Source organism: Pituophis catenifer, unplaced genomic scaffold (genome assembly GCF_029215685.1).
Source record: "Pituophis catenifer annectens isolate HBS135680 unplaced genomic scaffold, rPitCat1.0.hap2 SCAF_11, whole genome shotgun sequence".
NCBI classification, from domain to species: domain Eukaryota; kingdom Metazoa; phylum Chordata; class Lepidosauria; order Squamata; family Colubridae; genus Pituophis; species Pituophis catenifer.
In genome coordinates, this window is record NW_027256891.1 from 27,270,562 (window position 1) to 27,286,071 (window position 15,510).

General features: G+C 45.4%; 1 protein-coding gene across 1 annotated transcript in view; it reads right to left on the reverse strand.

Annotated features, from left to right (window-relative positions):
* STK26 (serine/threonine kinase 26) overlaps positions 1-8,364 on the reverse strand; it is a 26,555-nt gene extending 18,191 nt beyond the window's left edge. Inside the window, exons 1-2 of the mRNA XM_070952156.1 lie at positions 8,335-8,364; positions 7,948-8,042 (exon numbers count right to left, since the gene is read on the reverse strand). Of these exons, the coding sequence (XP_070808257.1) occupies positions 7,948-7,989 (42 nt within the window). The 5' untranslated portion in view covers positions 7,990-8,042; positions 8,335-8,364. The remainder of the gene's footprint in view (positions 1-7,947; positions 8,043-8,334) is intronic.
* Between the last annotated feature and the right edge of the window lie 7,146 nt (positions 8,365-15,510).

Genomic DNA, 15,510 nt, shown 5'->3' on the forward strand with positions numbered 1-15,510 from the left:
ATGCAAGAGTAATCTGGGACTCAAGAGGGAAAGCGCCTCTTTTCCTGACAAAGCTTGATCAAGATGACAACAAAGCAAGCGCAACAAGAATAATCTTGTTCTTATGAAATGCACGACAAATTGTTGCCCTTCGCTAAAACAGCGCCCAGAGGCTGCAGACTTAGATCAATAGGGATCTCTCAGCCGGTTAAGGTTCTTCACAAACTGTTAAGGGCTATTGTTAATGGATTTTAGTGGGATCCAGTTCTGAGTAAGCATTTGGGTTAAGAGAAGATCAGAAAACATCCCGGCCGTTGATTTCTATGATTTCACCACTTGTAAGATGGATAGGATCATCAATATTATTTCTGTTACTTTTCGAATCTACAAAAATGGAGACAGAAAGTTGTCCTTAAAGGTGAAGGTTCCCCTCGCACATATGTGCCAGTTGTTCCCGACTCTAGGGGGCGGTGCTCCTCTCCGTTTCAAAGCCGAAGAGCAAGCGCTGTCCGAAGACGTCTCCGTGGTCATGTGGCCGGCATGACTCAACGCCAAAGGCGCACGGAACGCTGTTACCTTCCCACCAAAGGTGGTCCCTATTTTTTCTACTTGCATTTTTTTACCTGCTTTCAAACTGCTAGATTGGCAGAAGCCGGGACAAGTCACAGGAGCTCACCCAGTTATGCGGCACTAGGGATTCGAACCGCTGAACTGCCGACCTTTTGATCGACAAGCTCAGCATCTTAGCCACTGAGCCACCGCGTCCCTCTAAGTTGTCCTTATTTCATTTTAAATCTCCCCTGTTCCATTTATTTATATGTTTTTAAACTGCCACAAGGACTCCACAAGATTCAGGAGTCATAACTAAGCAATAATTTCCAACATTATTTCATCGCACGGTAATGCTGAACGTTACACTTTATGTGAACGGTTTATAAGAGTTTTCTTTTTTTTTTTTTTTAAATGTTCCTGAAGATATATATGCCCATGACCAGGCTTTCCAGTTTCTTGATAGCAGCTCAAGAACAGAGTTTGAAAACAGCTTTTTAAAATAGCCTATTCTGCAATGCCAAGAGCCGATTTGAATTCCAAATGGCCCCAATAGGAGAGTGGGTGGGTGTTATTGTTGTTTTAATTTGTTTGCTAATTTAATCTCCGGTGAAACCTGAAAAAACCAAGTGAGACGCAGAATTATTTTTTACAAGTGCTGGTTGGAATCCAGCTTTTTCTGCAGGGGCGCCTGCGATATTAGAAGCCGAACATGAACGTTATTGCTAAATATAGGTAGTCCTCAACCTACGGCCACGTTTGAGCCCAAAATTTAGGTTGCTAAGGGAGAAATTTGTTAACTGATGCGTTTTACGACTTTTCTTCCCACGTTTGTTAAGTGAGTCGCTGCAGTTCTTAAGGGAGTTAAGCAAATCTGGTTCCCCCGTTGACTTGGTTTGGTCGCAAAAGGGGATCACCGTGACCCACACACACACACCCCGGGACACTGAGGCGGTCATAAATGTGAGTCAGTTGTCCAGTATCCGAATGTAAATCATGTGACCGTGGGAGATGCTGCAATGGCCATAAGTGTGGAAAAATGGTCGTAAGTCACTTTTTTCAGTGGCGTTGTAAGTTTGAATGGTCACTAAGTGAACTGTTCTAAGTGGAGGACTACCTGTAATGCAGACTGCTTTGCTTCCAGCCCAGGAAAAGGAGCTAAAGGAGTGTTTCTTCAACTTAGCAACTTTTTAAGATAACTGGACTTCAACGCCCAGAATTCTGGGCATTGAAGTCCACTTATCTTTAAAGTTCTTATGGTTGAGAAGCACCAAACAATTTTTATCCCACCAGGATGCCTGCCTCAAACCTCAATTGCAGGATTCAGACCCCAGTTTGGCCACTGCTGAATATTTTGGGAGCTGAAGACTTTTGTATCTGAAGACGCTCAGATTCGGTCACCCAAAATCAGATCTACTTACAGTAGTGGCCAAAATTGTGGAAACCTTTTGGGGAAAGTGTATTTTTGAGGTTTGATGGCTAATAACACCACTTTTTTTTTTTTTTTTTTTTGGAGTTTCAAGATAATCCTATTCCACTGCTGGAATGGCCTGGGAATAACCCAGACCTTAACCCAACTGAAAATCTATGGAGCCGACTAAAGAAACTGGTTAGTCAGAAGAAACCCAGCAATAAAACTCAAGTTAATAGAAGCCATCATTCAATCTTGGTTTCACATGATATCAGCTGCAGAACTAAAAGACTTGGTTCACTCCACGGGAAGACGTTGTAAGGCCGCCATTCATGCTAAAGGTTACCCAACTAAGTATTAACCGACATGGGGATCATTTTTGTATATCTCAGTAACAGTAACAGAGTCGGAAGGGACCTGGGAGGTCATCTAGTCCAACCCCCTGCTCGCACAGGAGACCTGTACTAGGGATTTGAACCGCCGAACTGCCCACCTGTCTGATTGACAAGCTCAGTGTCTTAGCCACTGAGCCACCTAGTCAGGATCTCGTTTTTTCTATGGTGATCATTTTTGTACATCTCGTTTTTTCTACGTGTTTCACTTTTCTTCTTTATACTGCAACTGCTATTCTAATAGCAAATCCTGCATAAAAGCTATTACATTCTTGATTAAATTATCTTTCCACTGATATATAATTTTATGGTACTACTCCAAAAAAAAAGGGGGGGGTTATTAGCTAGTTTTAGAAAATACACTTTTCCCAAAAGGTTTCCACAATTTTGGCCACTAGTGTAAGTTCTTACGTTCCTGGGGCCAAACATTTTGGACCCCTTCCTTTTTCCAAAGGGGAATCTCTGCTCACACTTGCCAGGGAAGGATCAACATGGCTGCATCACCCTTGCTGCGAATTTAAGAATGAGATCCTGAGCCCTTGAGCAGCAGATCCAGCAAAATCCTATTCAAATTCAGAAGACTTGCAATGCTGACATAAGCTGCTTTTGTGCTCAATGAAGGAGAGTTATGAACGTAACTAATGAATGTAGCTAAACAAACCGAAAATACACAAATGTTTACAATCAGCTCGTGTGAAAGGAACGAATCACTGGCTTATTTTGCAATCATTTCTGTGCGAAGGTCTCTTGTACCGGCTGAAAGTCCAAACGTCTGCACGAGCTCACATTTTTCCCACAGGGCTAACTTCCCTGAAACTATGAAAGGATCTTGAATTTCAGATCAGTTTACACTTCCTGAAAACAAACCACAGAGACTTCAGCACCATCCAGAACGAAGTAACAGGATAAGTGAACAGGCTTCAATAATGGTAATAATTAGAAGTGGCCAAATCCTTTCCTATCTTTTAATCATATAATGGCCCCTTTCTTTCTTTATTAGGAGCGTGGAGGAAGAAGGTGGCATGAGGAGCAATTTAAAAGCTTGGAAGAAAGCATCGTTCATATCACCCGCTTTCCTTTGAAATAATAATCCGATCCAAGTTAAGGATCTAACGACAACAAAAAGGAGCACTTTCACTAATAGTGTTTTTATTATCTTAATAGTATGGCAGAATGCTTTGAGGGAACCCACAAGATTATTCCAGGAATCAGAAGAGCCTCAAAATAAAAAAATAATTCCAAAAGGGAAACTTTGGGCAAAACAGAAGATCAGATTTTAAAATCTGAACATCAAAGGAATGCCTTGAAATTGCTGACATTTATTCACTGGCAAGTCCAGGAGGTAAACTGAGAAAAATGGGCTGTTTTTTTTTTCCCCCTTTACCCACTCTTTTTTCATGTTGTTATTCTGCCACAATCTTTTAAGCTAATAGAATCTGTAATGGACTATTAATTTTCCCACACATTAAAAAATTAATTGAATTACATGTCTGATTAGAGATATATACGCAATGCTTTGAGGTGTGGGGGGAGTGGGAGAGAAATTTCAGGAGGAGAATATGATCAGCTTAAAAGTCCTTCCTGATCAAGTAACTTTGTCTGCCTCAAGTTCCCATATTCCTCGGTGTACATTTTAAGATTATAAAAACATATTTTAACTGAATTACCTGGCTAACGCTGAACATGGAAAAGAGTGTTTTATATAGCACCATATAAAACAAACTGAGCCTCAGAAGAGCTGACAATCAAGATACACTGAAGTTAGACTTCATCCATGTTTAGAAGACTGTCTCACTCATGGGTGGGATGTCGCATCACACATTAATCCAGTGTGACTACATTATTCCTAGAAAAGTACTTAATTCTAAGGAGCTGGTGGGGAAGATCTGGAGGAGAAATATCACGGCCTGCCAATCAATCTTGGTTATAATTAAAAGGGGCCGTATAATTGCTGTCTACATGCCAGAAAGCCCATCACTCTCCATTTCTCCTGCTTTGATAAACCAAGCTTTGCAATTCCAGGCTCCTTGTTTTAATCCATCAGCTCAGCCAACTGGAACTGTAGAACTGGGGCAGAAGCAGGCCACAAATCTATGGGGCACCAGGTAGCTTCGCCTTGGTGGGGACAGGTGGGGCTTAGAAGGCAAAGCTCAGCGGTGCCAAACTCCATGTATGCAACCAAGATTAACCCTGATAATACAGTTGGAAGTGCAGAGATCAACCTGCCCCAACTTGAACCGAACTGTCTACAAGTTAAAACACGGATGTAAATATAGCCATGACATAAACAACCCGCTCGATCCCTGAAGGCGCACGATGCCCTACGAACTGAAGGCTCTAATGTTCCACAGAGAGCAGCAACAAAAATGCCTGTTTCGACAGCTAAGTCTCTGTGTTTGTTCCAGATCCTCTTGGTGCCTCTCACGTCAAACGTTGCCCGCTGGAAAAGTTCTCGAGTGCTCAATGTTTGTGGAATCTGAGCAGACCTGGGCACAATCGCTTTTAATCAGCAGCTTCAAAGGCCCTAATTCTCAGCAGAGAAAAAAAAACCCAACAGGCCTTTTCTCAGTATTTGGGCGCTTACGGCATGCTGCTTTGAACAAACAAGAGAGCTGAACTGAGCTACACTTCCTGCACGCATGGCTATGATAAACTTGTGGCCAGCTCACAGGGGCAAGGAAGATGGGGGAAAGATACTGTAAGGCGTAGATAAACTTCATTAAATACACAGTGGCTAACAGAGGAGAGAGCTCTCCCCTTCGCTAAGGAGGCAGGGCGATTAACTTTGTACACCACCACAACTTCGAAAACACTGGAAATAGTACTCTTTTCAAAGCAGCATGATTCGGTTGTGGAAAGCAGCAGGCCCAAACCAAGATTGGAAATCTCAACTGGCAATCTGCTACCTTAAAATTCACATCTACTCAAAGATGAGCGAATATACCGATGTTTGGTGGATTCACATGAAGAGCCAAACCAGACTCGGTTTCACCCATCCACGTCCTGTATTCAGATTGGCTGTTTTTTTAAAATTTTGCATGTGTTGGAGAAGGGCAAACATTGGGAAAGAGGAATCCTGAAACATGCACCAATTCCTAGGAAGACTGGAGCAGATCTTCAAACGATCTACCAAACCAAGGAAGCATCTTGCAAACTTTAACATGGGTTTTTTAAGAACAGATCTTGACCGGCTAACTTTATTTCAAGTTTCGATTTGGTAACTGTCATAGTAGACTGATTGTCCCACAAGTTGCTTAGACCTGATGGTAAGTCTTCGTTTGAGCAAAACCTTTGACAAAATATACTGCATTATTGTGGCTATCAAACTAGATAAGCATGGGTGGCATGACAATTAAATGAACAGCTCAAAAATTAGCTCAAAAAGCTAAGTGCCTCAAAAAGTGTTCATCATTTATTCCTCTTCAGACTAGAAGAAAATACCATGTGAGATACCAAAAGGTTAATTCTCAGGCTGTGCACATTTTTATTAATCACATGAAGGAAGTGGAGGGAGAATGCTTATCATATTTGCAGATAACACAACACTGAGGGAAGTAGCTAATATCTTCAGACCACAGCAATAAAATTCAGAACGATCTTGATAGATTAGAGAAAGGGCCTGAAGATGCCAAAACGAAATTTAAGAAAAACCCTGCTCCAAGTTAGGAAGCTGAAAATCAAAAGCACAGGTAGAGAAAAAGGGACACCCTACTAGACGGTACTTGTGGAGAATGTCTAGGAAAAGGGGTGGCTCACGGACTTGAGTATGAGGAAGTGATGTGGTATGGCTACAAAAAAGGCAGATGGAATTTTAGACTGCCTCAACAGAAGACCAGCTCTGAAAACACAGGAAGTCACTCTTTACGCTGCATTAATCAGACTCCATGTTGATCACTGTGTTGAGTTTTCAGCAACAAACACACACACGAAGGGTTCACACTAACTGGAGTAGATCCAGAAACGGCCAAGAGAATGACCAGGGAACTGGAAAATAAGACAGAAAGGAGGCCCTAGAAATGTTTAACCTTGAGAAGAGAAGAACAAAGAGCAATTTAGCAGCAGCTATCGGGATGTTACAACAGACATCCAATCCTATCCACAAAGGAACATCGAAACCTGTCCTCAGATAGTCCCGGAACCCAGAATAAGGGCCCGAAGGGACAGGTAAGCAGATTCCAAGTGAATATCCTGAAAAAAACAGCAGCCACTTCCTAAGAGCCTGACGGTGAGGCTATCAAGAAAGATTGCAGACTTCCCTTCGCTGGATGAGCTCAAGCAGAAGGAGGTCAACCATCTGTCAGGAGTGGTTTACTCTGGATTTCTGCACGGAGCAGGTCCTTGGCCTGGGTGGTTAAAGCAGACACCCACCCATTCCTGTCTCCCAGTAGCAAATCATCATTCATAGGATGAGGAAATGAGCTGGACATAAAAGGCTGAAGAAGAGGAAGAGGAGGAAAGAAAATGTGACTTGAGGCCTCATCATGGTATACCATGTTTAGTGAAGAGCCTCTGACCTGGAAGTGTCTAAATGCAGCCCCCAGGCTAGCCGGGATGATGATAGTTTCTTTCCTGCCTTATTATAAACAATGGTTAATTCAGCTGTGCTTCCCTTAAGAGAGTCCTGTGGATTAAAGCTGTATAAAAGGCTTCTAAACAACGAATAAATACATTTCCGATGCTGGGTTGCATGCAAAAGCTACAAAGGATGAGGAAAAAAAAAATCCAAGCTCTTTCCCGCCTAGGCATCTGATCCTGTTTCATAATAATATGATGCAAAACAAGATGGAATTAAGCAAGGACGAGAAGAATGAAACATGACATTAAATGATTTAAACAACCTTTAACATTCAAGTTTAGAAATTTAGCCTTGGGAGAATGTTACGATGTCTGGTTATAAACACATTGTGCAGAAGATCCAAAACAATCTGGAAAAATACCACAAAGCCTGAACTTTGCATCTAAACACTTTTGGGGAGAGTTCCTGGCCATACTTTTGGGGGTCCTTTTTGCTCATTAGCCCTTGGGGGTGGAGGGGGGGCACTGGAGACAATGAAGCCTGACCAAAAGGTTTATTTGCCTTTTGAGCAAGGTCAGATTTGGGGGTGAGGGGTGGGAGGAAGGAACCCAATGCATCCCAAATTTGTCTTGCCTTGGTCTTCCAAGAAACCCCGCAACTCTTTTCAGTGGAGAAAAACACCCGAGAAAGAAACCCAACCCACCCCACTCAAAAACACGAGATGCATTGGCGGGGGGGGGGGGAATCTGCCAGGATTTCCCCTCCTCCCAGCCTGGCAGCAGGACCCCCCTCCCCTTACAGTCCCCCTCCCCCCACTTGCCAACCTGGGCTTTGCCAAAAAGCCCCCCCCCAAGGAAATCGGGGTGCAATTCCTGGACCCCAGAATTGCAAAGAGACCCCCGTTGCAAAACTCCCTCGAGGAAGGGGGGGAGCCCTACCTGGGGGTCCCCTCTCCCCCCCCACCCCCCCACCAGTCCTATGGGGAACCCCAGCCCCCCCCTCCCCCCGCCAGGCAGCTCAGCCCCCCTCCCCCAACAGGGCAGGGACCCCCGCGGGAGGGCAAAGACCCCCGCCAGCCCCCCCCAGGCACCCCCACTCACCTGCATGCCGGGCACCTGCACGGCCACGGGCGAGAGGGCCATGGCGGCTCCGAGGAAGAGGAGGAGGAGGAAGGCGGCCTGAGCTGCAACGGGGCCTGCGGGGGAGGCGGCGGGAGAAGCAGGCTAGGGGGGCTCCGCAGAGGCCCCGCCCGCCCCAGGCCCACCCCGGGCCCGCCCTCCCGCACTCCAGAGCCCATCCTCCCCGCCCGGACGGCCCTCCCAGGCAGGGCGGCGGCGCCTCCGAGGGAAGGAGGGAGGGCCTAGCCGGGCCTGAGGCCTGGTCCCAGGGCGCGGGCGGGGAAGGGGGCTCCGAGGCCGACCCCCGCCGTCCTTGGGGGGCTCCCCGCCGCCGCCGCCGCCCCCGGCCCGCCGCTCGCTCCAGCTCACCTTTCCGCCGCGCAGGGGAGCCGGCGCCCGCCGAACTACAGCTCCCAGCATGCCCCGCGCGGGCGCCGCCGTCTTTGCCGCAGGGGCTGCCGGGAGTTGTGGTGCGAGCCGGGCCCCTCTCAGTCTGCAGGGCTTGCAAAGCGGGCAGCGCCGGGGAAAGTGGGGGGGGGGGGGGTTGTCTCAGCCTGGCATGCATCATCCCCTCCCTCTGCCCCCCTTGCAGGGCATCCTTCCCGCCCCCTCCTGCATTGCATCACGTTGAGCAAGGCTCCCTTGGTGTCCCCCCCCTCCCCAATTCATTGGGCAGGGGGGTTGGACTAGATGACCTCCAAGGTCCCTTCCAACTCTGTTACTGAACTGAACTGGAGGAGCCACACACCCCCCACCTCAAATCGGCAGCAGGAACCAGGTTTAGGGGTTTTTTCTCCTCCTCCTGAATAAATGGGGAAGGGGGGGAAAGCTGGGGTGGGGGGGCTAAGTTAAGACTGCTCCTCCCCCTTTGGGCTTGGTTTGTTGATGCCCTTTGGGTGCCCGTTTTGTGCCCTCTTGACCGCTTCTCTTTCGCTCGCTGCCATTTTCTCAGGCTGCAGCTTGGCGAGAAGGCTGCTTTGGAAGGGACAGAGTAGCGTGGGACAAGGAGGAAGAAGTCGGGATCTCCGCATCAAAGCAAGAATGTACCGTTTCCCCAAAAATAAGACTTCCCCAGATAGTAAGCCCAATTGGGCTTTTGAGCGCATGAGCTAAAATAAGCCCTCCCTGAAAATAAGCCCTCCCCAAAAATATTTAAGCGCATGCTCAGCCGGTCCCCACCATTTCCTCTAGTTAGAGTTAGGGAGACAGAGCTGGAAATCAGGGAAGACGGCAAGAGGAGCTCCATCTTGCTCCAAGCACCCCAAAATAATAAGACCTACCCCGAAAATAAGGCCAAGCGCTTATTTCGGGGTTCAAAAAAATATAAGACGATACCTGGCACAAATCAAGACAAAGCCAGCTTTCTCCCCCGCACCCAAAAGGAAAACAACAGTGATGACACCATGGCTAAAAATACAATGAAAAGTGCTCATGGGTTCTGTGTCCAATCACACTTGGCCAATAAAGAATTCTATTCTGTTCTATTCTATTCTATTCTATTCTATTCTATTCTATTCTATTCTATTCTATTCTATTCTATTCTATTCTATTCTATTCTATTCTATTCTATTCCATTCCATTCCATTCCATTCCATTCCATTCCATTCCATATATCCTATCCTATCCTATCCTATCCTATCCTATCCTATCCTATCCTATCCTATCCTATCCTATCCTATCCTATCCTATCCTATCCTATCCTATCCTATCCTATCGGTTCTGTTAACTTTGGGGTTTTAGCACTTTAACAACAGCCCACTGTAAAGCGGGGGGGGGGGGGGGACGGCATTCCCGGGAAGCAAACTACATATCTCCAAAAATATCAGTGAAATATTTATGAAAACTGAACGTAAACAAGTTTCGAGTTCTGGAAATAGGAGAAGAGCCAGGGTGCACAGAGAGTCGTGCGTCTTAAAAGTGAGACGAGTTCTTCTGCAAAGATCCTGCAGAATAGTGATGATGGACCTACGTCATATGTGTGACACACCATAACATGTTGGGTGACATGCCAGTGTTCACCAACACCTGACTTTTTCAGCGACTGTGAATAGGTAAAGAATTGTTTCTCTTTTGTTCGGGTGTGACCAGCACAGTCGAGCATTTTCTGAACTTTCGACACGCCAAGCCCAAAAGTTTCACCATCACTGCTCTAGGATGTTTCCTCCTGCTCTCTACAATGCCCAGAGGTCTCTGAAGGAATGCTCTTCTTAACACTTTCCATTTCCCTGGGGAAGAGATTGGGCCACTCTTAGCATGGACATGCTTCTTATGCCCCTGGGTTTGGCCGTATAATAGAAATAATGCCGTAAACCTGGATTTAGCCATCCTTGCATCAACAGCCCTGGTGGCTATTCAGTTGGCTACTTTTAATTAACCAAGGCTTCATCGGAACGGAACAGGACAACTTACCACAGTCAACTCATCGTGGCCAGTTGTCTGTGGCCAACTTGCCTTGGCCAACTCACCGCAGGAAAACTCGCCACGGGATTCACTTAGTTCCTTTTGTTGTTGTTGTTTTTGACCACGTTTTTGTCAATGTTATTTCCTCTCATACATCAAAGGAAAACATTCTTATGACTAACAGTTTTTGTAATGCCTTGATGAATAATAAAAGGAATTAATCCCACTTTGAATTGTTCTGTGATGAGTTGGCCACAGTGAGTTGTCATAGGCCAGCAGTCTCTACAACTCAGCAGGGTGTCGTTCAGGCAGTGGTAGGTTGCCCCCGGTTCGGACCGGTTCGCAAGAACCGGTAGTAAAACTGGTGGGAGGCTCCACCCACCACCCCGGATGTCATCATAGGCGATCTGTGCATGCAAGGAAGCGAGTTGAACAAGGAAGCGAGCGCGCGAGTGTGATCCCGTTGCAAACCAGTAGTAAAGGTAAGTAGAACCCACCCCTGCGTTCAGGCCAATGATGGATCTAAGGGTACCTGAGATCCCAGTAGAGGTGGGTTCTACTTACCTTTACTACTGGTTTGCAATGGGATCGCACTTGCTTCTGTGCATGCGCAGATTGCCTATGACGACATCCGGGATGGTGGGCGGAACCTCCCGCCAGTTTTACTACCGGTTCTTGTGAACCGGTCCAAACCGGGGGCAACCCACCACTGGTCCCAGGTGCTTCTTGTCTGTTTATCAGGCAGAAATCCAACAGGGAGTGTTTTTGCCTGTCTGAATGTGTTAGAAAATATCGGATGCTTTTTAAATAAGTTCCTGAATCCTCCTCCCCTCCTTGCATGAGAGGCTTCTACGTGTGTGTGTGTGTGTGATACTGGTTTAGTCATATGGGACTTCCTGCTAACTTTCTCTGCTTCCTTTTTCACGAAAGCTTAACCTTCGTTCATCCGCTGCCAGGGCACTTTTGACTCACGGTAGCAAACCTCTCACACCGACTTCCCTCCCTATGAGGGAAGATGAGGAGAGATGATGGTGAGGAGTAATCGACCCCCTCTGGGATCCTGATCTGATGCTTAGCATGATGAGAAAAGTTATCCCTTCCTGAACCAACAAAGGCAACATCGCTGCCCTTTGCAATTTTTTCCATGCCCCGTGGGTAGTTTTTAGAACATGCACTTCAGTTTCTTACAGATTGTGCCAATGTCTGCTCTCATAATTGTTGAATGTTCCTCTTTTTCAGCCCAAAGTCCATCATCAAAATAAGTTTCTGAAAGTGGGATGGTTTTTGTTATTTTGTCATACGTATCAGAGCTGGGTTTCAGCAGGTTCTGACCAGTTCTGGAGAACCGGTAGCGGAAATTTTGAGTAGTTCGGAGAACCGGTAGTAAAAATTCTGACTGGCCCCACCCCCCATCTATTCTCTGCCTCCCAAGTCCCAGCTGATCTGGAGGGAATGGGGATTTTGCAGTAACCTTCCCCTGCTACACCCACCAAGCCATGCCACGCCCACCAAGCCACACCCACAGAACCGGTAGTAAAAAATGTTGAAAACCAGGACTGAATTACGTATGCAATTTAAAAAAAAAAAAAATTACATCATTAACATGCAAGATACGTTGTTTCACCTACAAGATAAAGTTTGCAAGATTTTAAAAAGCTGCTGTGGCATTTTACACCGGCCTCACTAAACTTCCTTTCAATGGGAAGTTCTCTGCACATTACAGCTCTCCGTATAATGGGCTGGTGGGGAAGTAGTGGCCATTCATAATAGCTCTGTGCTGCCCCCTGGCATCTGATGTTATTCCTATAAAATTTATATTATGCCGATGAAGCTCTGCTGCTGGGCTTCTCAGAGTCGGCTCACAGGTAGGAAGTGACGATTTCCCATCTCCGTGACATGTACAAAGCTCACAACGCACAATATTGTGGCTCTTCTTTCACAGAGATGGTTGCAAAGTCCTGAGAAATTACCTCTTTTTGTCATCCTTGTTCAACCAGAGTTTAAGGCTGCCCTTCGTTTTTTGCACAAGGTTCTGTTTTTATTTTATTTTATTTATTTAGTTTGTCAAACTTATACGAGGTAACAGGAATAAGTATAAACATGGGCATGAGTACAGGAAATGGGTACGAATAAATGGGTACAGTAGGACAGGAATGGAAGGCACGCTGGTGCTCTTATGCACACCCCTTACAAACCTCTTAGGAATGGGGTGAGGTCCACGGTAGACAGTTTAAGGTTAAAAGTTTTGGGGGTTTGAGGATGTAACAACAGAGTCAGGTAGTGCATTCCAGGCATTGACCGCTCTGTTGCTGAAGTCGTATTTTCTGCAATCAAGTTTGGAGCAGTTTACCTTGAGTTTGTATCTATTGTTTGCTCGTGTATTATTGCGGTTGAAGCTGAAGTAGTCATTGACAGGTAGGACGTTGTAGCAGATAATTTTGTGTACTACGCTTAGGTCAGACCATAGGCGGCGTAGTTCCAGGTTGTCGAAGCCCAAAATTTCAAGCCTGGTGGCATAAGGGATTCTATTGTTAGCAGAGGAGTGGGGGACTCTTCTCATGAAATATCTCTGGACCCGCTCAATTGTATTAATGTCCGATACACAGTGCGGGATTCCAGGCAGACGAGCTGTATTCTAGAATTGGTCTGGCAAAGGTTTTGTATGCCCTAGTTTGCAGTACAATATTAGAGGAGGAGAAGCTTCGCAAGATTAGGTTAACAACTCTTAATGCCTTTTTGGCAATGCTGTTACAGTGAGCTCTGGTACTTCGATCGTTTGAGATAAGTACTCCAAGGTCCTTGACAGAGTGAGGGTCATCTACAAGGTCATATCTGCCCAGCTTGTATTTGTTGTTCTGATTTTTATATATATATATATATATTGCCGATGTGTAAGGCAGAGCATTTGTTTTTGTTATCTGCGATCCATGCTGCAGACCTCCCCAAATTGCACACATCTTTTTGAATTTAAACAAGAAAAAGAAAACACCCTTCCACACTTTTCTTGAGTTTTCAACATCTCGGAATTCCCCAACGTGTCGTGGAGATGCTTCATTGATCTATTTAGGATTTGGAGCAATCAGTTGATCTTGTGCCCGATGTTGCTATTCCATTGGTATGTGACAGGCTGCCTTGTTACCATCTTTGGAAGCTGGGTACAGAAAGGAAAACGGCGAGAATCTAAAAATGAACAAATGGATAAATAAATGGGATCATCTGGGAACACCCTGTGGCCAATCTGAGACCCGACAACTTTTTATTTTTATTTTTATTTTTTGGCAAACCAATCCAAAAGGGATTCTTTGGCTAAGAAACAGTACGGGGAAAGATGCCAACTGCTCCAGTCCCTGGCAAGTAAGAACGACTAGCTTTTCAAAAGGATTCCTAGAATAGAATAGAGCTGGAAGAGACCTTGGAGGTCAATAATAAGCTGGATGGACAGCAGCCTTGTGGGTAAAATGGAAGTTCCTGTGTTGGTCCTAAAAAGGATCTTCTGCTCTGATTCCATTGCCTTCCTGCCATATAGAAGAATAGAATAGAATAGAATAGAATAGAATAGAATAGAATAGAATAGAATAGAATAGAATAGAATAGAATAGAATAGAATAGAATAGAATAGAATGAAAGGAAAGGAAAGAAAAAAAAGAAAAGAAGAACAGAACAGAACAGAACAGAGTTGGAAGGGACCTTGGAGGTCTTCTAGTCCAACCCCCTGCCCAGGCAGGAAACCCTACACCACTTCAGACAAAAGGTTATCCAGTCTCTTCTTAAAAACTTCCAGTGTTGGAGCATTCACAACTTCTGGAGGCAAGTTGTTCCACTAATTAATTGTTCTAACTGTCAGGAAATTTCTCCTTAGTTCTAGGTTGCTTCTCTCCTTAATTCGTTTCCGCCCGTTGCTTCTTGTCCTGCCCTCAGGGACTTTGGAGAATAGCTTGACTCCCTCTTCTTTGTGTCAACCCCTGAGATATTGGAAGGCTGCTATCATGTCTCCCCTAGTCCTTCTTTTCATCAAAGTAGACATACCCATTTCCTGCAACCGTTCTTCATATGTTTTAGCCTCCAGTCCCCTAATCCCCTTTGTTGCTCTTCTCTGCGCTCTTTCTAGGGTCTCAACATCTTTTTTACATCGTGGCGACCAAAACTGAATGCAATATTCCAAGTGTGGCCTTATGTAGGCCTTATAAAGTAGTATTAACACTTCACGTGATCTTGATTCTATCCCTCTGTTGATGCAGCCTAGAACTGGGTTGGCTTTTTTGGCAGCTGTTGCACACGGCTGGTCTTCTAATCCACAAGTGACTGTCTAGTCGCTTCTTAAAAACCTCCAGTGATGGAGCGCCCACGATTTCTGGAGGCCAGCTGTTCCACTGGTTAATTGTCCTCACTGTCAGGAAGTTTCTCCTTAATTCCAGGTGAGAATTCCAGGTGAGGAGAAAGAAACTATAATGTGATCTGTAGAGTTTTAACTTTGCCTGCTTGGTGGATCAGCCACGTTTACACCGTGGTTTATGGCTGAATAAGCGATAGTGGTGATTATCTGTAGGATGAGGGTGGAAGTTTGTTCTCTGAGCTTGTGGGTTGGTTTCAAAACATTTCAAAACATAGAAGAGCCTTGGTGGAGCAGCAGACTAAAGAACTGTTAAGTAACACCAGCTGCCTGCAATTACTGCGAGTTCAAATCTCACCAGGCTCAAGGTTGACTCAGCCTTCCATCCTTCCGAGGTAGGTAAAATGAGGACCCGGATTGTGGGGGCAATAAGCTGACATTGTATAAAAAAAGAACACCACTTGGGGGGGGGGCGAAAGCCCTACTGAGCAGGTATATACAAAAGTATGAAGGCTATTGCTTAACGCATTGTAAGCCGCCCTGAGTCTCCGGAAAAGGGCAGCATATAAATCGAATAAATAAATAAATTTCGTTACCAAGCTAGGTAACAACTTCAGCGGAATTTAGAGAATTTAATAATAATAAATAATTCCCTAAATTCGGCTGAAGATGGTAACGAAACATTCGGAAACCAACTCACAAAATTGGGAGAACGAACCTCCACCCTCGTGGCTGAGCATGTCAAGGAAACACAGCCTCTTGTGGTATATTCCACAAATCGTGGTCACGAAAACCAGGATGTCTCGTGACTTCTT